At 38.1% G+C, this 26827-nt stretch overlaps 1 protein-coding gene across 1 annotated transcript in view; it reads left to right on the forward strand.

Moving 5' to 3' along the window:
* The window catches only part of LOC126268053 (laminin subunit alpha), a 380289-nt gene that overhangs the window by 323059 nt on the left and 30403 nt on the right, over nt 1-26827 (forward strand). The window contains exons 45-50 of the mRNA XM_049973485.1: nt 2926-3056; nt 6200-6481; nt 11959-12172; nt 14454-14786; nt 24405-24724; nt 25339-25583. Coding sequence (XP_049829442.1) covers nt 2926-3056; nt 6200-6481; nt 11959-12172; nt 14454-14786; nt 24405-24724; nt 25339-25583 — 1525 coding nt within the window. The remainder of the gene's footprint in view (nt 1-2925; nt 3057-6199; nt 6482-11958; nt 12173-14453; nt 14787-24404; nt 24725-25338; nt 25584-26827) is intronic.

The following is a 26827-nucleotide window of genomic DNA, read 5'->3' on the forward strand; positions in this document are numbered from 1 at the left end:
GTAAACCAGATAATCTCTGCTTTTGAAAATATAGATAAAGCCTCACTTGTTTGTTTGTGACCTAAGTAAGGCCATTGAGTATATCCCTTATGGGATAGTGATTGAGAAACTTGAATTTTATGGAGTACAAACTATAGAACTAAAAATAATTGCTACATACTTAAAACACAGGAAACAATATCTTTCAGAGAGAAACAGATATTCTCTAATGAAAATGTTAGAGACAGGTATACCACAAGGATCAATGCTTGGACATTCATAATTGCCATCAATGATTTGCCACAACATTTTCCTCAATCTGTGGTCTGCCAAGTGGATGTCATAACAATTATTGCAACTCATCAAGACACATCAGCATTACAACAAATGTCACTGGAATAATTAAATGCTGCAGTAAAATTGTTCTCCTCTAAGAAATTGCTGTGTAATCCTGACAATACCCAGAATTTTCTGTTAAGACTAATAATAAAAAAACTAGAACAGTTAAACTTTAAGGATTCTATATTGACTCCAGATTGAGCTGTGGAGAACACATGAGTCATTTTGCGAAATAATATCAAGAGTAGCATACCTAATGTGGAAACTAAGAGATTTAATTATTCCTACCTATTTAAGATTGACATATTTTGGATTTTTCTTATCTCTGATGTCACATTTCTTATGGACTGCTAGTAAGGCGCTACTCCACACATATAGCTGCTATATTGAAGATACAAAAAAAGCCAAGCAATGGAAAATCCATGATGGAATGTTGCTACTCACCATATACCGGAGATGCTGAGTCGCAGATAGGCACAACAAAAAGACTCTCACAATAAAGCTTTTGGCCATTAAGGCCTTCGTCAACAATAGGCGATAGACACACATACACGCACATGCACACACTCATGCAGTCGTGTGTGCGAGTTGCATTTGCGTGAGTGTATGTGTGTATGTCATCTATTGTTGACGAAGGCCTTAATGGCCGAAAGATTTAATTGTGAGAGTCCTTTTGTTGTGCCTATCTGCTACACAGCATCTCCTCTATATGGTAAGTAGCAACTTTCGTTTCATAATATTGATACTGAAAAAGTCGTAAGAGAAATATGTAGGACTGGACCAACAGATCACTTCCAACCTCTGTTTAGAAAACTCAATATACTTCTAATTTGTAAATCTGTATACATACGTCTCATCACTATACATTAAAACAAATATCAAAGACTTTCATATAAGAGGAGATATGCACCAACACAATACCAAAGGAAAAATTGAATTGGATATTCCATAACACATACTAGTAAAAACAGCCCACTCACCCACAGTCAGCTCCCTAATAATCTTCAACAAATTACCACCCTCAGCATGGTTCATACCTTCTAAACTATTTCAAAGAAAACTGTACAGCCGGCTGGCTGAAAATCCTTTTTAAAAAGTAACAGATTTTTTTATGAAAAAAATGTGAACATATGTTAAAATTTAAAATATATGGCTAAATGCTTGTAGTTGTGTAGGTAATTCAGTATAAACACTTGTAATTGTGTATATAATTAAGTGTACATATTTGTTTTATAAATGATAGAGCACCTGGTACAGAAGCAAATAACCAGTGCCACTTCCTCATCTCCTCAAACCCAGAACCTCCCACAGAAGAACCCCAAAAGTGCCCCACTTGTGACAGGATACTTTCCGGGACTGGATCAGACTCTGAATGTGGCTGTCCAGCAGGGATATGACTTCCTCAAATCCTGCCCTGAAATGAGATCCATCCTTCATGAAATCCTCCGCACTCCACCAAGAGTGTCTTTCCGCCGTCCACCTAACCTTCGTAACCTCTTAGTTCATCCCTATGAAATCCCCAAACCACCTTCCCTACCCTCTGGCTCCTACCCTTGAAACTGCCCCCGGTGTAAAACCTGTCCCATGCACCCTCCCACCACCACCACCTACTCCAGTCCTGTAACCCGGAAGGTGTACACAATCAAAGGCAGAGCCACGTGTGAAAGCACCCATGTGGTTTACCAACTGATCTGCCTACACTGTAAAGCTTTCTATGTGGGAATGACCAGCAACAAACTATCCATTCCCATGAATGGACACAGGCAGACAGTGTTTGTTGGTAATGAGGATCACCCTGTGGCTAAACATGCCTTCGTGCACGGCCAGCACATCTTGGCACAGTGTTACACCGTCCAGGTTATCTGGATACTTCCCACTAACACCAGTCTGTCAGAACTCCGGAGATGGGAACTTGCCCTTCAGTATATCCTCTGTTCTCGTTATCTGCCAGGCCTCAATCTCCACTAATTTCAATTTGCCACTGCTCATACCTCACCTGTCTTCCAACAACGTCTTTGCCTGTGTACTTCTGCCTCGACTGACATCTCTGCCCAAACTCTTTGCCTTTACAAATGTCTGCTTGTGTCTGTTTACGTGCGGATGGATATGTGTGTGTGTGCGAGTGTATACATGTCCTTTTCCCCCCCTAGGGTAAGTCTTTCCACTCCCGGGATTGGAATGACTCCTTACCCTCTCCCCTAAAACCCACATACTTTCATCTTTCCCTCTCCTTCCCTCTTTCCTGATGAAGCAACCGTTGGTTGCGAAAGCTTGAATTTTGTGTGTATGTTTGTGTTTGTTTGTGTGTCTATCGAACTGCCAGCACTATTGTTTGGTAAGTCACATCATCTTTGTTTTTAGATATAATTAAGTATAGAACTAAACATATCAGTATTATGTATAACACATAAAGCCTATTCCATTATTTTAATGGTCAACAGCAAATAAAGATTAATACATCTTTTTAGTTTAAATTCTGATGAAACAGAAAATGTATTTCACAGTCAGTTTTAAAATCCAGTTATACGAAGTTGGTGTTCTACTGGTACTTTATAATTTTGTTTCATTGTACCTACCTAAACCTAATTCTAATGTTTGGCTTTACAGGATGATTTTATCGCACTGGAAGTTGAAAATGGATATCCTGTTCTAAGTGTTGACTTAGGTTCTGGCCCACAAAAAATAATCAATGAGAGATATGTGGCTGATAAGGAGTGGTATCAAGCAATTATTGAAAGGTAACGTCATTTTCTAGTGCTTTATCTTTTTCATAATATCAGAAAACACACAGGAAGTAAAGTTGGTCCTATGTGTGGGCCTGTGCACACTACAGGAATTGCATAATGCAAATAATCTCTGCAGTATTTGTCACATTTGTCATTCTGCCCTGAAGTTAAGAGTGTGTGTGTGTGTGTGTGTACCAGAGATTGTGGTACTTTGCTCCATGCACGGGCAATTAGCAACTGCACCATATGGCATCCACTTAAAATCCAGATACATAACAAATACCAAATATCTGGAAATTAGTTCATAATAACTCAAAAGACTAATATATGGACAGCAGCAATCATCCTCATTTTGCAGTCTGTTGAAGTGCTCAAAATTCTTGCAGTTGTTATTCAAAATGAAAGTAAAAAACTGAGGTAACAAATAATTCTTGAACTAGAGGAGTTTGTACTTTTATAATCCATCAAAATAGGGCTCACAGGCACATTAATTTAAAAGAAATAGTTTTGTTAAAAGGAAAATTCACTTGACAAAAATTGTAAATAGCAATGACTTACGTTCTTTTAAATTAAAGACCACTCACTAAAAACTAGAAGCTTTGGATCATTGATGGGCTTAACCAAAAAGAAAGAAAACTTGCTAGCTTTCAGAGAAATCATTTCTCAATATAAAGTGGAACACAGATGCGTGCGCGCGCATACACACACACACACACACACACACACACACACACACACACACACACACATGAATACCATCCAGCTGGCACCAAGTAGGGGCATAGGCATGTGTGTGCATGCGTGCAAGAGTATGTTTTCTGTGTCTTTTTTGTTCTAGCTCAAAAAAGGGTACTCTGAAAGGTAGCAAGTTTTTAGCAAGTCACTTTTGAGTGAGCAGCCCAACGTAACGGTGTCACTATGTTTTTGAAACAGGAACAAAGGAGTTGTATCAAGATTAAATGTGCCAGAGGTTGTACAGCACAACAGTGTCATCAAGGTCTTCAGGTGTATGGGGAATCAACATTGCCGTACAGAACTGTGGCACCTTGGGTAAAAGCGTTCAACAAAGGTTGGCAAACTGTGGCAGACATGCATTGGGCAGATCATTCTAGCATCTATGAAGAGGAAGTGCAAGCTGTTCTCGCATTAGTGGACAGTGATTGATGCCATACAATTTGCGAGCTCTCCCACGAAACCGGATTTGTGCATACAACTGTGCTTTGCATCCTGAAGGAACGCCTGGGGAAACAAAAAATTGCGTCATGATGGGTTCTGCATCACTTGACTGAAATGCAGAAATGGATGCATTACGACGCTGCTCATATGCACTTGGAGTGCTATGAGTGCAAAGGAGAGGCCATATCATAACATTGGATGAGACGTGCCACATCATATGAGCCAAAACTGAAATGCTAATCTGACAAATGGTGTCATTATGGGTCACCACAAAGTTGAAAGTAGCCCCAGTATGATGAAAGTTATGCCAATTCTCATGTACAATTGTGATGGTGTTATCCTAATGCATTACGTTCCTCCACGGCGTACTGTCAATGCACAGAATTACTGTTCATTTTCAGAGCATCACATGCAACCAGCTCTGTGAAACAAGCGGTGACTCTTTCTGCGCAACCCACCCATCGTTTTGCACGACAATATTCGGGCACATACAGCACAAGTTGTGGCTGCTCTGTTTGGTTGATGGGACTGGAAAGTACGGTACCATCCAACATACTCCCTGGATTTAAGTTCTTGTGACTTTGATTTGATTCCGAAGATGAAGAAACCACTTTGTGGCATTTGCTTCAGAACTGTTCCAGAGATTCGACAGGCAGTAGACCACTCCATTCACACCATCAACAGAACAGGCTCTGCTAACGGAATACTATGCCTTCCACTTTGCTGGCAACAGGTTCTACACAATGCTGGTGACTACTTTGGAGTACAGGAACAGGAGCAAACATGTAACTTTTTGTATTGGTTGTGAATAAATAGTTGCCACTATTTAAGTTCCAACGCTTGTAGATCCTTTAAGAATACTATTAGTTGTTCCTCCAAATGTTTATATTTAGTGCAGAAATTATATTTGTTTTTAAGTCAACAATAGAATTCATCTTATTCTTCTTCTTCTTCTTCTTCTTCTACTTGCGTTACGGCCTCTGTAGGACCACGGGCAGCCCCTTTGTGGACTGCATTTTCCTCTTCTTCTCCCAGAATCTCTTTATTCTTTCTATTCTCCTCTCCTGCTCTTCTTCCAAGATCTTCTGTTTCTGTTTTAGAAAACAATTACTAATTTCACCCTATAACAAAAGATATTAACTAGGAATAGTCAAAATAAATTAGAAAACCAATTACATACATACAACTAAACACAAAATTAGACCTGGTGGTATATCTTTAAGACTGAGGGCCAACCTTTCTCTTTTATGAAAACGTAGATTATAATCATGTATATTAGTAGTAATTAGTCAAAATTGATAAAATGAATTTTAAGGAGGCAGATGGCAAAACAAGAGGGGAAGTAAAAATATCCCAGCTTGCTTTGTCACAAATTCTGCCTAAAAAACTGCATGACAATGTACTTGACACTACATTTTCGAAGAATCTAAAACACTATCTGGTGGAAAAGGAATTTTGCAGTGTTGATGTGATAATGAAGGTTTTTGAATCTTTGACGTGTCCTATATTATATGTATGTTCACTGTACACCATGTAATCATACAGGGCAAAATAAAATTAAATTCAATTCAGCTTTTGTTAGCAGTGATTAATTTTTCTTTAATGTCACTTGTTACTTGAGATAAAGAGGGTGACTTTGTAGTGCTTTTCTTACACTGTGTCCATTTGTTGTGTAATTAATAACCCAAAACTGATTGCACATATTTTAATTGACTTAAATTCTAACATTATTTTTTGTTCTTGAAGTTTATTGATTGATGTTGCACTTCACAATATGAGGTAGCTGAAATATTATTAGTGTTAAGTAAATGAGTCAGAAGTTGCAGGAAAGATTTGATGAGCAAATTATACAAGTATTGCATTCTGATATTACAGGTATGTTTCATTACTGTACATCAAAATGTAATATTAATACCTTTTGTTTTGTTTGACATTGTCAGTTACCTGAAAGAAATTTCATTTATTCAATATGCTTTCAGGACTGGCCTTATAGCTAAGCTAATTATACGCCACGAAGGTCCTGGTGGACAAGAAGAAGTGTATGAGAAAGAAGCAGTTCTCACTGGCACACATTCTATCTTAAATCTTGATCAAGAGCAGTCAAAAATATTTGTTGGTGGTTATCCAGCAGACTTTGAGATGCAGCCTGCAATACAAACTGCATCATTTGATGGAGAGATAGAAGGCCTTGTGATTGGAGATACTCCAGTTTCTCTCTGGAATTTTATAGATGCAGACAAAATTAGTGGAGCAAAAGAAAGGTGATTGTAACTTTACTACCAAACAATATTCTTGTTTTGGATCTCACATCAGATTAATAATAAGATAAGGAACATAACCAACCAGTTGAATTTCATAGATATGCAGTTAGATTCATTTGCCTTTTTATGCGCCTAACAAATAATTTTAGACACATTGTTTTTGAACAGGCCTGATTATAAAGCTTAATGGGCAGTGTGTTGGATGATATACTGTAGGCCTTTACTGTTGGTATTTGCATTCTTGATGATTTTTGTTATATGGACAATAGGTTGCTCTAAGGCATGTTTCTAGCCTGAGGTTTCATCTTTTAATGCTGGACTCATCATCAGTGGCTGCATGCAATCTTAAACAAACTCAATAAACCAAGCTATGTGTATATACTTGCAAAATGCTCACATGATGAGATCATCAGACCACTTCCTGAGAGCATGGAGTCACATCAAGTTGTCCTATGGAGCTTGTAGTTTGGAAGATTTGAATCTTTTTGATTTATGTAGCACTAAGTGCCATAACTCATATTAATTCCAGTCCTTCTTCCTGTCTATGAAAGGTATTTTTGTGCTTGAATTTCTATGGCCTTTCTGTACATCCTAGCATAATAATGATAGAAATATAGTATTGGAGAAATGAATTTTATGCTTCCCTGGCCCAGTGTATTATCTGCTGCTGCCTATTTATCCATGTTGCCCAGAGAATTGCTTTTGTTTTGTATAAGTAGATCGTTAATGTTGTTTTACTTCTTTTGTGGTAAGTGATTGGCATATGTCCTTTGGGTGGACATATATAAACAGTTAAACTCGCTGAGCATGTTTGAGTCTTTATAGCCTCTGATGACATCTCCAGCTTTAGGGGATGAAATGTTAGGTACAGAAACATGCATTAGATAATGACCTAATGACTATGCAACAAATACACTCCTGGAAATTGAAATAAGAACACCGTGAATTCATTGTCCCAGGAAGGGGAAACTTTATTGACACATTCCTGGGGTCAGATACATCACATGATCACACTGACAGAACCACAGGCACATAGACACAGGCAACAGAGCATACACAATGTTGGCACTAGTACAGTGTATATCCACCTTTCGCAGCAATGCAGGCTGCTATTCTCCCATGGAGACGATCGTAGAGATGCTGGATGTAGTCCTGTGGAACGGCTTGCCATGCCATTTCCACCTGGCGCCTCAGTTGGACCAGCGTTCGTGCTGGATGTGCAGACCGCGTGAGACGACGCTTCATCCAGGCCCAAACATGCTCAATGGGGGACAGATCCGGAGATCTTGCTGGCTAGGGTAGTTGACTTACACCTTCTAGAGCATGTTGGGTGGCACGGGATACATGCGGACGTGCATTGTCCTGTTGGAACAGCAAGTTCCCTTGCCGGTCTAGGAATGGTAGAACGATGGGTTCGATGACGGTTTGGATGTACCAGTGCACTATTCAGTGTCCCCTCAACGATCACCAGAGGTGTACGGCCAGTGTAGGAGATCGCTCGCCACACCATGATGCCGGGTGTTGGCCCTATGTGCCTCGGTCGTATGCAGTCCTGATTGTGGCGCTCACCTGCACGGCGCCAAACACACATACGACCATCATTGGCACCAAGGCAGAAGCGACTCTCATCGCTGAAGACGACACGTCTCCATTCGTCCCTCCATTCACGCCTGTCGCGACACCACTGGAGGCGGGCTGCACGATGTTGGGGCGTGAGCGGAAGACGGCCTAACGGTGTGCGGGACAGTAGCCCAGCTTCATGGAGACGGTTGCGAATGGTCCTCGCCGATACCCCAGGAGCAACAGTGTCCCTAATTTGCCGGGAAGTGGCGGTGCGGTCCCCTACGGCACTGCGTAGGATCCTACGGTCTTGGCGTGCATCCGTGCGTCGCTGCGGTCCAGTCCCAGGTCGACGGGCACGTGCACCTTCTGCCGACCACTGGCGACAACATCGATGTACTGTGGAGACCTCACGCCCCACGTGTTGAGCAATTCGGCGGTACGTCCACCCGGCCTCCCGCATGCCCACTATACGCCCTCGCTCAAAGTCTGTCAACTGCACATACGGTACACGTCCACGCTGTCTCGGCATGCTACCAGTGTTAAAGACTGCGATGGAGCTCCATATGCCACGGCAAACTGGCTGACACTGACGGCGGTGGTGCACAAATGCTGCGCAGCTAGCGCCATTCGACGGCCAACACCGCGGTTCCTGGTGTGTCCGCTGTGCCGTGCGTGTGATCATTGCTTGTACAGCCCTCTCGGAGCAAGTATGGTGGGTCTGACACACCGGTGTCAATGTGTTCTTTTTTCCATTTCCAGGAGTGTATAAACAATCATCTTGATGTTGAAGGTCTTTTGTCAGTGTTTGCTTTAACAATAACATATGTTTTTGAGTGTGCCTTTACCAAAACACAATTTTGTTTTTTTGACCTCGACATGTTTCACTGCAGTTGCAGCATCATCAGTGTTTTTTTTTATTATTATGGCTGTTAAACATAAGCAATGCTCTTTACTTTTTAAATACATATAAATATTAGTTTCTAAATCGTAATTACAGGTTTTTGAAGAGCATGTAAAATTGTGTATTCATACCTTCTTATCACATGGTGTGGTTTTCCTGCTGTATTGCATTTTTACAGTGACGGTTTTTCTTTACAGTTTGTCACCTGCAACAATAAACAACTTAATTTAGGCTAAACGTTTACACCAAAATTAGGATTTCTAAACTGTTATGGCTATGCCTGAAATTAATAATTCATGTGCAAGATGCTTGTACACTGTTGTATGAAACAGAATATTTTAACTCACACTCAAAGAGAAACTGAATGTGTTCCCTTAGTTAATGCCTCCTGTAAAGGAACTGAATATTTGTAACAAAATACAACTCACTACATCAGCTTCCACAGCAACAAATACATGGTGGTAAGATCCATTTGGAAAAGGGGAGATAAGTAAGTGTCTTCTAATTACAGTTACAGACCCCACTTGTGGTTAAACATAATGTTATGGCTATGCCTGAGATTAATAATTCATGTAAAAGGTTTTGTGTGTGTGTGTGTGTGTGTGTATTTACATTATGTTTCACCTGCCTGGCTTTCCCACTCCTCTCCTCTTTCACTCTGCTTCCCTCTCACCTGCCTCCTCACCTCCCTGCCCCCCAACTACCCAATGCTGCACCTGTTAGCAGTCTGATCCCTCCACACTCCACCAGACAGTGATCTTCTCTTCCCGCATCCATACACTGCTATCACACCCTTTTCCGCCTCTCCCAGATTTCTGCTTCCATTCCATTAGACAGTTGCATCCTGGTCTGAGCTGCTGGAGATGATGATCATTTGTCCATGAAGTTTGCTTGTTGTGTGAATGAATCCGTGTGTGTTCTTCTTTTCATGATGAAAGCTGTGGCCAAAAGTTTATGTGTAAGTTTCTTTTAATTGTATCTGTCTGCAACTTACTGTGACATCTTTATGGAAAGTAGCAGTCTGTCTTTTTCTTCCTTCGTTCCTTGCTTACTTGTTCCTCAGGTCTACAGCCCTTGGAGGTCCTTGGCCTGCATCACAATATCGTGTCATTCTGTCAGGTATGTGGTTTTCTGCCTCCATCCTCTGACACCCAGATTTTTCATATCTTCTTCAATTCCACCCACCCATCTCTTTCTTGGATACCCCTTCCATCATCTGCCTCCAGTGTTGCCATTAAAAATCCTCTTACATGTTCTGTCTTCCTCCGTTCTGGCCACAAGTCCTACCCACTGCAGTCTTCTTATTTTAATGGTGGTGACAATGTCAGGTTCTTCGAAGTGTTGTTCTAGTTCTGCATTTGTATAGATGTGCCAACCTTCTTGATTGTATATTGGGCCATGTATCTTATGCAGAATCTTTCTCTCCAAAATGTTAAGGATCCATTACTCATTTGCAGTCATAGTCCACATCTTGGTACCATACATAACATCTGGTCTTATAGTAGTTCTGTAAACAAGGATTTTAGATTTTCATGGTAGAGGCAAGCTCCTAGGCATGGGCTGTGTGGCAAAGTAACATCTGTTGCCTGCTGCTATCTTAGCTTTCACTCTAATGTTTTGGACGACTTGAAGTGGTGAAGTATGTGTGCAAACTTCAACTTCTTTAATGACGCAACTTACTTGAGATGGTCAGCCAACTTTCCTAGCTGGTTAGCCTGCTGCTGCAAACTCCCTTTCTTGTCTTCTCCACAGTATATTGCTGGGAACAGGAATTTCTCAAGACTCTTTCTACTTATAGAAATAAGTAGACGTACACAGTTTCTTTTACTTCACTTAACTATGTATATTTAAACATCAAACTTTTACAAATCCCACTCTCCATATGAATAAATACTGTAAAGTAAGTCTCCTCATGTGTTAAAATGTTAGAAATGCAGTTACATTTACAACAGTGTTGGCTTGCTAGCCACGGCTCTTTTATACAGAAATCATTCATCTGTCTTGCCTCTAGCAAGTTCAAGTTAAAAGTTACTAAAAATATTTTTCCACTCAATTGTTCTTTTGTCACTAACAATAGTCACTGTGACAAAACAGCACAGAATACCACAGAAGTTCTTTGGTTCTGCCATGCGCTTTCGTTATGACTTCCATGGCGCGACCGCCAAGTACTTATCAGTGCCGTTTGACTCCCGTGTCTATCGTCTTTGTATGACAAACTTATATTGGTTTTTCTAGTTAATTATTTTATATATTCATCTGTATAGTCTCTTTAATCTCAAATATATCATTAAAGATTATCTTCAGTTCTAGTGAACTGTTAACACATTCTGTAAGAGTAGTTTGTAGGAATTATTTCATTGTGTTGGTTTATAACCTTACTGTTCCTTGTATTCTTGAGAATTGTCTTTCTTGATGGAATCTTTGAACATTGTGTCTATATGTGTGAATTAAGTAATATTATCCTCCCTGCCTAAGAAGATAGTTCTTGTTTCACTTCTTAATTTATTATTTATAATATTTGAGGTGGACTAATATACTGCATAGGATGAGAAAAGAAGAAAACTGAAGCGTGGTGCTGTAGAAGGTTGTTGAAAATTACTTGATCCGATAAGATAAGGAATAAGGAGGTTCTCCACAGAATCGGTGAAAAGAGGAAGGTATGGAAAACACTGCAAAGAAGAAGGGACAGGATGATAGGACTTGAGTTGAGACTTCAGGAAATAACTCCCATGATACTAATTGGCACAAGATGGGATCATGGTGGAATACATTGAAATTTTCTTTCCTACAGTGTAGTTATCATTTCTTAAGATATGTTTTGGCCACAACAATCATCAGATCAAAATAAAACAAAAATAGACACAATTTACCTCATCAACAGATGAACTGAATGCCAGTCTAAATATACATTAAATGTTATGTGTGTGTTGTATTCAGAATTATTTGAAAGTATTTGTGATGTGTTATAATTGTGAACAATACATAAATGTTTATAAAATGATTCTTCTTACAGAGACAAACTTGTGAACCTGCAGCAAAGTACTGGATATAGATTTGATGGTAGTGGATATGTACAGGTGGCTGGCAAGTCTTACAGCCTGAAGCAACAGTCTGACATACAGCTTAGTTTCAAAACATTTGCTAAAAATGGTCTTTTGTTTTTGGTTGGCAGAGGAAGCAAATCTTTCTTGTCAATAGAGCTGAGAAATGGAAGTGTCCTGTACCAGGTAAGTACATAACCTCTTATAAGTATGAACAGCTTCTTAAAAACTATTTGCTTGCAATAGTATTATGAAGTCAACTCAGTATTTACAAACTCAATATAAGCACAATATACTGATCTGATATATGAAAAATTGTATACTGATGGAAGAGTTCAGAGGGCATAGCAAGGGAGATTAAGTTACTATGTAGTCTTTACACGCTGTTCCCACTTTAACTGTGTACAAAGCAGTACCAACACAATAGGAATTATATAGAGTCATAAGTTGTACCTTTCCTAATCACTAGAATTGATATGTAATTTTCTTTAGGCCATAACTGCTTCAGTACAGAAAGCATTTCTTTCAGATGTGCATATATTTATTTCAGTGTTCATTTGTTATATTTTTCCATTTTCCTCCAGAAAAAGACTCATGTCAGAAAAAGAAAATGCATATGAAATATGACATTGTTTGCAAGTGAAAGCACTTAGAGTTTGGAGTCTGTTACAGTGAGCTAAGTACTTTTTGTGAAATTTAAGCCTAGTTTCAGTGGTTTTGATCTGGAAATGGGAACAAAGCAGGTTACATTTTCTCTCAAAAGACGTAGATATAGGATGTGTTGGAGTAGCTAGTTTATGCAACAGAGGATGAATTGTAGTGGAAATGATGTAAAAAGCTTTCTGACTTTGAGGGTCAGTTACCAGTAACAAATCAGAATACTGCCAGAGACAATCAATATTTGAGCACAAATCTTTAATCTCTTCAAATGATACAAATTCTAGAGGTGGAGATGCTGGGGCAGGTGATGCATGCTGTTGCTTTTGCACTGCCAGTCATTACTAGTGATGTTCATCTTGCTAAATCTGGCAGTTCTCATGCTGTAGAACATGTTGGAGAGCTAGTTGCTGCTGGAAGTAGATTTCATTTTGTACATGACACTTTTCTCACTACCTTACTAGCTTCTGAATCTCTCGTTCCATTCAGCAGTCTGATGTGCAGTCATAGAGTAAGTTCCTCATTCCCAATTTTGTTTGAAGAAACATATATTTGTTGAAACACAATGAAAATAAACATGACACATAATGAAACTTTGTTGCAATAAGCATGAGGCAGTGCTGAACAAGATTCATGCAAAATTCTAAACAATTACCAGAAGCACGACCTCCGAAGTACAGAAATCATTATCTAAGCTGTCTGGCAGCTAGTAGCAGTTTTCATGTAGGTGAGCAAGTGAATAAGTGATCGGAACTATCCACCGTGTCTTTAAAGAATAGCTACAGCTAACAGCAAAACTCATGTGCACTTCACATTTTTCCCCAATAATCTCAAAAAATACATAATCTAAATCATTTGATTCAGGTACGGGAGTCATGTCAAACATTTGTACTAAAATTTCATCAAAAACAGAGAGCTGATGCTAGCAGAAATGTGCTACTAATAAAACAGATTTTTTATAAGGAAAAAATCTGATGCTAAGTTCCATTTAGCTCAAACTGTCAAATTATCCTTCATGAATTCTTCTAGTGGACTTCTAGTGGTATCTCAGAGTCCAACTATTTGTCCAGAGATATTGCAGTTACTTTCATTAGAAATACTATACTGAATTCATAAATATGTTGTGCCCACCTTAGAATGAGTGCCACTGGTGAGCAATATATGTTGAGCTGTGACATCAGGTCTGGTTAAAATGATTAATTGCCAGGAATGTTCTTCAGGCTACCAAACACATGGTTGTAGATATCTTGGCAGTAACAGCCTGTAAGCAGAGGGTAAAACATTTGCTGTACATTCTTATTTCTACCAATATAAATTTGAGAGTTGAATATCAGTATGACCTAATTATACAACTCCACCAATTTATAAATGAAATGCCAGGATAGTTAGTTTTTTGGATGTAACTCATGATGAGGCACTGCATGTTGCATGAATGTGGAGGTACAGGATATCTCACCTAAAGAGAGAACTGAGCCCCTTCTCAAAGCATTGTAGTTTCTTTGTTGTTGTTAAAACTTGACAATGTCATTATTTCATCATTTTATTTTTAGAATGATGTCTGTATTCCAAGGGGAAAAAGGAAGAAGAAGTAGAGTTTAAACACACTACCCTCTATTCACAGTTTACAAATGATCAATATCTAATTTTTATAGTATAAGTATAAATTTAATTTAGCATATAAGAAGTTTTGTCTATGACGTATACTGTATGGTTTTCATTAATTGAACACTTTTGCAGTTGATAATAATAAACATACAATTTAAATGTATTTCTTAGAACAAAAGTATATCTATGTTACCTGTTTCTACAGTTCAATTTAGGACCTGGCCTACTCAGCATAGAGTCACCAAAAACGTACAATGATGGAAACTGGCACACTGTTGGTGCAATACGTTACCACCAGGATGGTGTTCTGAAGGTAGACGGAGAGAAGATATTCCAGGGCAAAGCACCAGAGAAAGCAAAGGATCTGAAGTTTTGGGACAACTTATACTTTGGAGGCTATCCAGGAGAACATAATATTGTATCTGTCACAAATGTTGACTTTGATGGATGTATAGATCATGTCCAAATTGAAGGAACACCTGTTGATCTCAGTCAAAATACAGGTGCATTTGGAGTTACTGCTGGGTGTCCTGCTCGGGTAATTATCTAAAACTCATATACAACATGAATTATGAGACTCAGTGTATTTGTTTCACAGTTACAGAAAATGGTCTGATACATAAGTTTGTGGAATGAAAACACACACACACACAACTTATCAATATTTTGAATGGCATTACACATGATATAATTTACAGATGAAAACCAAAGAGAGATCTCTTATAGCTCACTTGCTGCCAAGATACTGCAACATCAAAAAATTAAAAAGGAGAGGAATACAAACACAATGGCAGCAATGAAGGCAATAGTAATGCCAGTTGTACAAACAGATGTATGTAACAGAACCGAGATGATTGTGACTTTCTAGCCATTAAGTACACTTGTTAGCACACACAGCCCCACAGATACCAAAACACATCGACACTGCATTAGCTTCAACATCAGTGATGTCTCTGTACTCTTATGCATGTCCATGTATCATCCATGGATTAGATTCAGGTGACGGATTGTCTCACCTCATTATTGTCAAGTGTTTTCGTCCTGGAATTTTTGTTATTGTAATACAACGAGATTTCTCAATTGAACTTAGAAACCTTTTCTCTATTTTTCTGCTTCAGACCACACAAACTTATTTACTTATGAGAACAGACCATTCTGTAAAATGATATTGGGCACGTCAAGTTTATATGACATTTGAAAAATTACAAGTTTCAAAATTATACAGCTACATGCATTTACACTAGACTGTCACTAATCTGGCCATTCCTGGCACATATGGGTGCCGGATTAGAGGAAGTGCAGTATTATTCAGTGTCTGAAATATAGTTTATTAACTTATTTTGCTTTTTATTTATTTTCAAAACATAGGGGATATAGTGTACGGTACTTTATTAAGTTGAAAGATACAATTTTAAAACATAAAGGTTATGCTTTATTAAATCCAAAAATACATTAATTTTTAAAGAGAACTTAGTCCTTGAGTTATACTGTACATAATTATATATAAAATATGTCCCTAATTTTTAACTGTCTCAATGATGATACATGATGGTGGCATGCTTTATCAACCAACCGCTTTACAAGCATTACATCAGTACTGCATGTATCTGGTTGTTGCATGATGTACTTCAGATAGACCTTGGCAGCTTCAACACCAAAAATTTGCGAAATCTTCATGCTCTCACCTGTGTCCTCTTCTTCATCACTTTCATCATTACTTTCTTGCAAGCTTTTGATTATTTCTTCATCTGTTAACGTCTGGTCCATATCACAGTTTTCCTCACTCAGCCACTTAGTGACATCTTCATCATCAATTTCTACTCTTGCTGGAAGGTTGTGGAACATGTCAGTGTACAAAGTAATTGATAATTCCGAATTGACTGGCTCATCACTGTCACTCATTACTGGACCCAGCTTGGCATCAATGGATGGCCACAATTTTCTCCAGCTCTTCATTTATGGCAGCGCTTTTCACTTTATGCTTCTGCCACTTGGAAAACAACATCACACATGTTAATTGCTTTCCATGCTTTCAGCATAATCTCGATAGAGTGGTTTTCACTTCTGTTCAGCAAGGAGATGAGAAGTGAATGTTGATATTTATGTTTAATTGATTCCAAAATTCCCTGATCCATGGGCTGAATTAGGGCTGTCACATTGTGTGTGAGAAAGAGTGCTTGTATACCATCGGACTTTAGAGAAACATCTGAAGGATGACTGGGAGCATTGTCAATTAAAAGGATAGCTTTTAGTGAAAGCTTTTTCTTCTTTAGCTCTCTTCTCACTGCTGATACAAACATTTCATGGAACCACTGAGAGAATATTCGTCTGTTCATCCACGCTTCTTTTGGTTGCGATACTGCACTGGTAGAGTGCAGTCAGTGTGTTGAAAACAACGTCGCTGTTGGGATTTTCCAATCACTATAAGCAGAAGTTTATGACTCCCATTTACATTACAGCACACAATTAATGTTACGTGCTGTTTCTGTTGCTTGTAACCACGAGCTTCCTTCTCATTCTTGGCAGCTATGTTTTTGAAGGAAGTGTCTTGTAAAAGAGTCCTGTTTCATCAGCATTATGCAAGGCATCAGCAGTTAAATCTTCTTCCTTTATTATCTTCCATATTGTGCTTACTAACTCATCAGCATCCTTATCATTAGTTGAGTTTTTCCTTGGTGACTGTCAGCTGCCAAATGCCATGTAGTTTTTTCCAGTTTGACAGCCAGCCTTCACTTGCTGCAAACAACTTACTACTGCCAAGTTGTTTGTTAAATGCAGCTGCTTTTTCCTTTATAATTGGGCCACTGACTGGAATTCCTTTACTGTGTTGTTGTAAGAACCATATATAAACAGCTACGTCCAGTTCTTCATTCTCACTCTTTTGCATAACCTTCCATTTTCCCAACTCACTATCCATTTGTGTTGAGTGCTGTCGAATAACATATTCTTTCTTTTTGATGACATAAATAGTTGCTTGTCCAGCATTGAACTTGGCAGCAATAGCTTTCTGCATAGAACCTTGATTTAACTTACCTAAAATTTCAAATTTCTGCTTGAGGTCTAACATAACTGGTTCCTTTTAGAAGACATGATTCTGAACTGTAACGAAAGCTACAATATATAAATAATTGTTTAACTAAGCATTGTTCTGCATGATAATTCATTGTGCACTTGTTTTTGGATGTGCACCAGATTACTGAGAGGCCGGACTACTGAGAGCCGGATTAATGAGAGTCTAGTGTATCAGTAAAAGGAATGATTTCTTGAAAACTAGCCTCTAAAATACAACAATCTGTAAAAAGATCTTCAAAGTATTCTTTAACACTTTATGGATGAGTGAAATTTCTTAGCCATACGGAGTGGCCGCGTGGTTTGAGGTGCCATGTCAGAGATTGCACGGCCCCTCCCGCCGGAGGTATGAGTCCTCCCTCGGGCATGGGTGTGTGTGTTGCTCTTAGCATCATTTAGTTTAAGCTATTTTAAATAGTGTGGAAGTCTAGGGACCGGTGACCTCAGCAGTTTGGCCCTTAAGAATTGACACACATTTGAACATATTCGTAATTTTTGGTTTATTTTTTAAAATGCAAGTTTTCTATTATTTTTCTATAGTTTGGCAAACCTGTTATATAGACAACATCCTGCTTTTAAAGGCTCATTGTCAGTTAATTTGAACCAATTTTCTTCAATATGATAATCATTTTTATTTCTTGTGTTACAACTATGGATATCTCTATTTAACAATGCAGCATGATTACTTTTTACATAAATGTTTCACACATGTTTAGTGATGCTACTATTAATATGTTTATTCCCTGAACATATTAACATTAGCATCAATATACATGTATGAAACAAGAATTTATGTAAATAGTATCATAACAGGTTTTGATCTTTTACTGAATCTTCATCAGATGAATTGAATACTTTACATTGTAATTCATCAACAGACCAGAATGGAAGAGGTGCTCACATTGTGAGACCAGGATAAAATTGTTACAAGATAGTAACTGTGTTTCCCTGGTGTGTGTGTGTGTGTGTGTGTGTGTGTGTGTGTGTGTGTGTGTGTGTGTGTGTGAATGCGGAAAGATTTCATCTCCTGTGAGATTTTTTTCTTGATCTGTATTTGAAAGTTGAGTGGTGTATGCTTGGCCTTTTTTTTTTTTAGATATAATCAAGCTTGATTGCTGTAAAAAATTCATAAAATATTAATAACCTTGCTCATACTTTTTAAAAATGTTCACTGATCAACATTTTTATGTGTAACAAAATTTCATTTGTAAAAAAGTTCAGCAACTTGATGAAATGTAGTACTTTTCTGTTAAGGTCCATCCCATTTTGTCACACTGCAGCTCTGTTTGCTAGAAACCAGAATGACTTGTCACTTCCAGTGCCCTTCCTTTTTTTCCAATAATGGAAAAACAGTGTATTTGGAGAAAACTGAGGAAGTATTGTGCTTATCATATCTTGTGTGATATATTTCATGTTTGAGTTCTCTCTTAGGCTCCTATTAGTGAAAAAGTAAGATGATCCAAACATGAGGTGTGAGAGGCCTACTGAATGATTGTTATAGAAACATTTAGAGATTCTCTATTTGAAAGCTGGCAGCATTATGTAAAAAAGCAATTTAAAAATGTTAAGCAGCTGCTGTCGCTTGGTATTGTAAGAGTAACTTGTTTCTCTCTGTCTCTGGTCACCCAACTGATGTGGTACACTAAATGTAAAGACATTCACCCATGAAATAAATGGAAATTACACTACTATTGCTACTGGAGTACTGCTGTAGCAAGAACAAATGCGGTAAATGGAACATAGTACTTTATAGAGAAACATGTAAGATGCAATGAATGACCAGTTGTGCGTAACACTGAATACATTGACTGGACCATAGTAATACAGGTTACAGAATAGGCTGATCACTCATTTGTGATCCCTTAAATAATGCTGTTTCTTTGGCGGCTCAACAGAGCATGCCAGGCCCCGACCCAGGTGGCCTCTATAAGCAGGCCTGTGACTGTATGGATGCACTATCTCTGAAATTGTGCGTGTCATGAGTGAAGGTACCTCAACTACTAATGAAAATACAAATGTAAAATGTAGATTTTTCAAAGAACTGAAGTATTGTACATGACATTACAATGTTAATACTTATCTAGTTGCACAAATAGTCAGTCAGATCATGTTAAGGTTTCATTGTTGTGCAAAGATTGATAAATTGCTTTAAAAGTTCAGAAATATAAAATTGTGCACTTTGCAAAATTAACAAATTTAGTATCTTATGACTGTAACATACATGAGTCACAATTGGAATCAGTCACATTGTTCACATAAAGAGTATAACAATTTTTAGGGGTACAAAGTGGAATTAAATATCAGCAGGCTGCATCTCTGATTGATCCTAGAATATTGCTCAAGCATATGGGATTCATACCAAAGAGGACTATCCATCTATACTCAGGAAACCACCATGCAGTGCATGGCAGAGGGTATGTCGCATAGTGCCAGTTATTAGAGTTTCTTCCCATTCCATTCACATATGGTGTGTGGGAAAACTCATAATTTGCATGCCTCTGTGCATTCTGTAATCATTCTAATCTTGTCCTCATGATCCACATGTGAGAGATACATAGGCAGTTGTAATGTATTTGCAGAATCATCATTTAAAGCCAGTTCTTGAAATTTTGTTAGTTGGCTTTTTTAGAATAGTTTATGTCTGTGTTCAAGAGTCTGCCAATTCTGTTTCTTCAGCATCTCTGTGACACTCTTTCATGGGTCAAACAAAGCTGTGACCATTCATGCTGTCCTTCTGCGTGTCTGTTCAAAATTCCCTGTTACTCCTGTCTGGTATGGGTCCCACAGACTTAAGCAATATCCTAGACTGGGTTGCATGAGTGATTTGTAAGCAATCACCTTTGTACACTGATTGCATGTGTTGCTGATAAACTGAAGTCTACCATATGTGTTACCCACAACCGAGCTTATGTTATTACCCACAACTGAGCTTATGTGATCATGTCATTTCATAAGTTTTACACCCAGGTGTTTGTAAGAGTTGGTCGATTACAACTGTGTCTTGTGGGTATTATAGTTGTAGGATATTACATTTTTTCATTCTATGAAGCACAAAATTTTTGCACCACTTTGAAATCTTACCATGATCTTGCTGAATATTTATGCAACTTCTTTCAGACAGTGCTTAATTGTAGATAACTGCATCATCTGCAAAAAGTCTGAGGTTATTATTAATATTATCTGCAAGGTCTTTAATATACAATGGGAATAGCAAGGGTCCCAACACACTTCCCTGGGGCTCACCCGCAGTTGGCTCTCACATCTGGCAATGACTCTCCATCCAAAATAACATATTGGGTTCTTCCTACCAAAAAGTTCTCAACCCAGTCACAAATTTCACTTGATACCTCTTCCTCAATCCAGTCACAAATTTTGCTTGATACCTCTTACAATCGAACTTTTGACAATAAGCATAGGCATGGTACTGAGTCAAGTGCTTTTTGCTAAACAGGAAATACTGCATCTACCTGATTGCCTTGATTCAAAGCTTTCAGTATGTCATGTGGGAATAGTGTGTGTTGAGTTTCACATGATTGATGTTTTCAGAATTCATGCTAGTTGATGTGCAGGAGGTCATTCTGGTCAAGATACCTCAGTATACTGAGGTATGTCTGAGCTTAGAATATGTGCTAAGATTGTTCAACAAATCATTGTCAAGAATAGTTGCTACTCACCATACACTGAGGATGCTGAGCCACAAAAGACTGTCAGAAAGGAAGCTTTCAGCCAATAAGGCCATTGTTAAAAATAGACTATATACGAGATGTGATTGGAAAGTTTTAAGAATGGCTCCGCTACTGCTTACTGGTTTAGTGGGCAGGTACACGGAGGGTGGGGAGTAAGTCATTGCCTTGTTCTTCAACGCCCTCTGACAGGAAACTGCATTTCCTTTATTCAGTTAATTGTGGCAGCTGGTTGAGTTCAGGTCTGTTAGGTTTTGTTGCCGGATCCTGTCTGTGTAAAAATGGAGCAACCAGTTTGTGTGAAATTTTGTTTTAAATTCAACAGATTTAAAAATGGCCGTGAATCATTTGAAGATGAACCATGGTCCAGTCATCATTCCACCTCAAAAACGAATGAAAATGTTGTGAAAGTTCGTGACTTAGTGTGCTCTGATCATTTTTTCAATTGATTTTCTCAATTGATTGCTGGATGGTTAAAGTCACCACCAGTGATTATGCTATGATTGGGGAACTTATGTACAAGTAAACTGAGATTTTGTGTAAAGTTTTTGGTTACAACAGGAGATGAGTCTGGTGGGTGATAGAAGGATCCAGCTACTATTTTGCACCCACCTCTCATTCTGAGTTTTGCTCCAATAATCTCACATACAGCTTCAATTTCTATCTCAGTGGATTCAAGTTTCTTGTCTGCTGTGGCAATACACCACCTCCATTTACCATTAGCCTTTCCTTTTGATATACAATTAAAATTTCCCCAAAAATCTCACTTCCATCAGTTTAAGGTTTCAACCAGTTTTCTGTACGTAGTAGTATGTGAGCTTTGCTGCTCTTCAGGAGCACTTCAGACTCTGACCCTTTGCTGCAAATGCTTTGGCATTTAACCACTAGGATTTAAATACTTTCAACTCTGGCAGGCATTTCTTTCGATATTACACTGATATTTCAGGGGTTCCTACAACTGTTGTTACATGCCTACCTTCGCCAGTCGCTGGAATGATCCAAGCTTGACCTCAGAGCTCAGATGACAGGCATCATTTGTTCCAACATGGCCGGCCACAGTGGGCAAGTGGTTCTAGGTGTTCTAGTTTGGAACCGCACGACTGCTACGGTTGCAGGTTCGAATACTGCCTCGGGCATGGATGTATGTGATGTCCTTAGGTCAGTTAGTTTTAAGTAGTTCTAAGTTCTAGCGGACTGATGACCTCAGATGTTAAGTCCCATAGTGCTCAGAGCCATTTGAACCATTTTGTTCCAACATGTGACACAATCTGCATTTGGGTAGACTTTGTTCCCTGAGTGGCTGTCGGAATAGCCTCTTCAACATGTTGAATGAGTCCTCCAGCATACACACTGAGTGCACCTGGCGTACTTTCCTGTCTGTTGCTGCCATTTTCCCAAGCGGTACCATTATTTAGCATATGTTTGAGCTGCCAAAGATTAGTAGACTTCTACCCTTTTGCCTTTGCCTGCTCTTGATACTGGACAGAACAGGTTTCCCCAAAACAGGTGACATGAGTCCAACTAGCTTAGTTTCAGTTTAATTTTCAGCAAAAGTCAGAACCTTGGACTTATTGGGTTGAGGGATCGGTATGACACCTTGAGTACTCCTTGGTCACCATCTACCACATAAAGGACGTCTAGATCTACCGCTGAAACACCACTCGTAATCAGGTGGTGAAGTTTTGACAGCTCCCATATTTACAAAGGTGACAGGATGCACAGGAGAAGATAGTATTTGGTGTACCTTTAATACCTGTACCACAGGTACATGACCCTTGGAAGCTCTTTTACCTCACTGATTCACAGCAGCTGCCAATTGTTTGACAGTAGTCAGAGAAATTTGCAGCTGCTTACGAATGTCAACCAACTCACCATGTGTTCAAGAACAACATTCACAGGGGACTACATTTTAACTGGTGCAGTGTGAACTAAGCCTGCTGATTATCTTTTAATTTGTTGTGCTACAAAATTACTAATTCCCTGTAAGAATTGAAGTAACTGCACAAAACGAGGTTTCTATTAAGGCTAGAAAAAACCTGTGGTGGAATTATTACTTTCCTGGAATTTTGAGGTTAATTATGATTATTAGCAACCTCGAAAACAGAATTAATTTATGATAAATGTGGATAATACATACTCCTCTTTAAGGGAAAGCTAGATGTAACATAATATGTTACTTACAGTATCTGTTACAATAACTAAATCACAGATACCTATTTACTATAAATTAAATCATGCACAGGACAACAGTAACTTCTGCAAATTCTCAAAAATGCATGTTAATATGCATTGATATGCAATGAAATCTAGGGTGATCTATTCATCGGCAGTGACTGTGAATCACTAATGCTGACTTGCTATGAAATAAGTTTTCCAGGACTTACAAAAATGTAGTTTTATTAGCATCCGAAAGTTCTAAAAAAACTTATTCTCTTGTAATTATACAATGAAATTAGAAAATGATTGTTTTTAATAAAAATAGGCCTACTATTCTTAAAAATTTTAAAAGAGCACAAAGAAGTATAAGCCTACAGTTGACAATAACAGTATGAGTTTACCATGGCATTTGCGAATGTTTGCAATTTCACAATACAAATGAGTATTGATAAAATCAGTGATAGATTATGCAAAAGCAATGCAAAAAGTAAAATATGCAAATATAAATTTTCAAATCAGTACATGAATCTGGCACCTGACGTCTCACACAAAGGAAAATTCTAAAGCTGTCTTTCATAATATTGTAGGATGTTGAATGTATCTGTTAACATACCACCTCTGTCATTTCTGATACCCCAGAGTTTCCCACAGAAGAATCCTTCCTTATTTTTTGTCTTACTTTGCATTAAAATCTCCTGTTATCATCTTGTTGTCATTTATCAATTTCCATTGTCTTTGCAGAAGTCTTCTACCTCCTCATAATTTTGTGAACTCATTGATGCACTGACTTGAAGGATTTGCAAGGAATTGCTTTTTGTTATTTATGAAATTAATCTTACTATTTTGTCTGTGTTTCCATCATATTGTAATATGATCTTTAATTTTTCTGTCTGTAGTGAAGCCTACAACTGAATTATATCCATGTATTGTGGAATATGTCCTGATTTCAGTTTTATTTGATTTTAATTATTTTACCACTCTTATGATTACTATTCCACATCTGATTTCATCTTATTTCATTCCTCTTCCAACCTTGCTACATATATTCAGGTCCTTAAAGTTCTGGAGTTATTCTCTCCAAAACAAATTAATCAGAGTACTTGGGTAAGTCCAAGCTGTCGTCTTCTTCAATAAGTGTCATAGTTAGAAAAAGCACATTGTTTAAATATGTCTGAATGTTTGCTCATGCATGGAAAAAAATAATAAACAAATTTAGATATTAATACAGTTCTGTTCTTTCCTTATAGGTTGCAAGTCTAATTTCATTCAGTGATAGAAGTCCAGGATATATAAAGTGGCCCAATGCATCTTCCACAAACCAACTGCAATTGAGTCTCAGGTTCAAGACAGAAGTCAGTGATGGTCTGTTGTTCTATGGAACAGATCAAAGTCAAAACAATGTTGCATCCTTGTCACTACAGGATGGTCGTTTGGTTTTCAGCAGTCAGCGAGAACAGTTACATAGTAGCCAGTCTACACAGTACAATGATAATCAATGGCATGTTGTTACTGCAACCCATGACAGTAGTGCACTACACATGGATGTAGATGACTTTGACACTTTCACGTAAGTATTGGATGATCATTGTAATTCTCTCATTGATTCTGCATTGAGTATGATATGGAAGTTGGCTCACTATTTGTAAAATCACACCTACAACATTTTGCTTTCCAAGTCATCTGTCCTTTCTCCCCCTCATCCTGAGTTCCCCTCTTCACAGCTTTGTGCTTCCCTTTGCATCTCACTGTACCTGGCCTAGATACCAATCTCTTTATACTCATTCCCTTACTCATCAGGCACACTGCTTTCCTCTTTTCTATGCCCCCCACCCCAAGAGTGCAGCATACATGTAGGTAAGAGTCAAAAGGTTGTATGTTCTCAAGAGTGTGTTCTGTAAAGAGGAAAGTTTGAAAGCTGAGCTATTATATTCAAATTTGCTTTAGATGCCTTTGTACTGTGTAACACTTTTTCTGCACTATGAAATGTTATCTTTCTCATAGATTGGTTCTTTAACACATAGACTTTGGAATATAGGAGAATCAGAACTTTTCCTTTTGATGAAGCAATCATTCTGTTGAGTCAGGCTAAGATTTTCTGTAGGACGTGGCTAAATTAGACCTAATTCTAGGCCTGAATACAGCTCCAACATAAAATTAAAACGATTTCTAATGTATTTTCAGAACGGACACAGCACCTGCAGCACTCCATTTCATGTATGGCACTTTGTTTTTTGGAGGATTACCTCCTGATTTTGAACCTGCAATTGGTGCAGCAGCTTCTGTTAAGCCGTTTATTGGCTGCTTGGGAGATGCAGTTGTTAATGGAGTGTTTATTAATTTTGCCAATGCTAAAGAGCATTCTGGGGTAATTCTTGGAAAATGTCAGGCAGCTGACCAGGTAGTACAGCCACCTGTAAGCATTCCAGGTAAGTGAAAGAAGAAATGCAAAAATTATTTTAATAAAGAAAATATACTGTTATACATATTTGTTCCATAAAAATCTGTGTTATATGCAGCTTTCATTTTTGTCTTAAGAGTTCAGTACAGTTCCTGTAGTCAGACCACTCATTTTCTTTGGAGTTACCACAATTTGTCCGTTTCAAGGTAATGTAATGTTAAAACCACTGTCTATGTTTGTGTCAGAATGCACCTGGATTTTGTAGTCTCATCCTCAGTAGCACCAATCTTGATCACCTCAAACCTGAAAGTTTACAAAAGTGTGGAATGGTTTTCATTAAAAAATTTACACTTTTATTTTTTGCAAACCATGAGTAACAGTAATGCTGACCAGTTCATGTACTTCAAAAACTAATGAGTGCATCTATCCAGAATTAGCACCCCCCTGTTTACAGAGGCAAAGTTAAGTATTATATTGGAGCACAAAATAAACAGTTCACACATATGCAGTTAACACTCTCCTACAGTAGTGTGTTAAAGGAGATCACACTGTTACAGTTCAATCAAGTTATTCCCTAACCCGATTTCAGTGACAATAACACTTCAGAGTATCATTAATTACAATGCAAATCAGTCAAACTGTTATTTCCTTTGGATAACAGAAATTACTTGGAATTCTTTAACATTAAAATTTTTCAGTTTCACAGTCACTGGTGTGCAAATTTTCATATGCAGAATGAACATACTTGTGGCACGAGTCACACTGAGAATGCACTCAAACATAGATGTTACTCATGTACTTTCACACTGCGGACTGGCTATTTTGGTCAGCATCTGATTATTAATAGACAGGCATAAGAACAGACTTTTATTTTGAAAATTACATAATGCTTTGAAAAATGGCTAGGTTGGGATTTACTGTCCTTGATGAACTACAACAACTAACGTGATTGTGGCATATAGAAGATGTTGCTCGTTAGAAATTTAGAGAAATATGTGGAACTATTATCTTTTCACATAGTGAATCTCATTGTTTATATGAATCAGAATCATATTGCAAATTAGAGAAAATTACATGAAATTATTAATGAGTGTGTTAATTAATCAGTGTTGTACGTTGTTTTGTACAGAAAAATTAGGGTAACAAAAGCAAATTGGTGCTTTTCATTTATTATGCTGTCAAAGTTCAGAATCTAATAGTGGCTATGATGAAATCTGCAATGGAAACTGTCAGTGACTGTGAACTTCAAGTTCAATTATTTTGGAAGATAAT

Source organism: Schistocerca gregaria, chromosome 4 (genome assembly GCF_023897955.1).
Source record: "Schistocerca gregaria isolate iqSchGreg1 chromosome 4, iqSchGreg1.2, whole genome shotgun sequence".
NCBI classification, from domain to species: domain Eukaryota; kingdom Metazoa; phylum Arthropoda; class Insecta; order Orthoptera; family Acrididae; genus Schistocerca; species Schistocerca gregaria.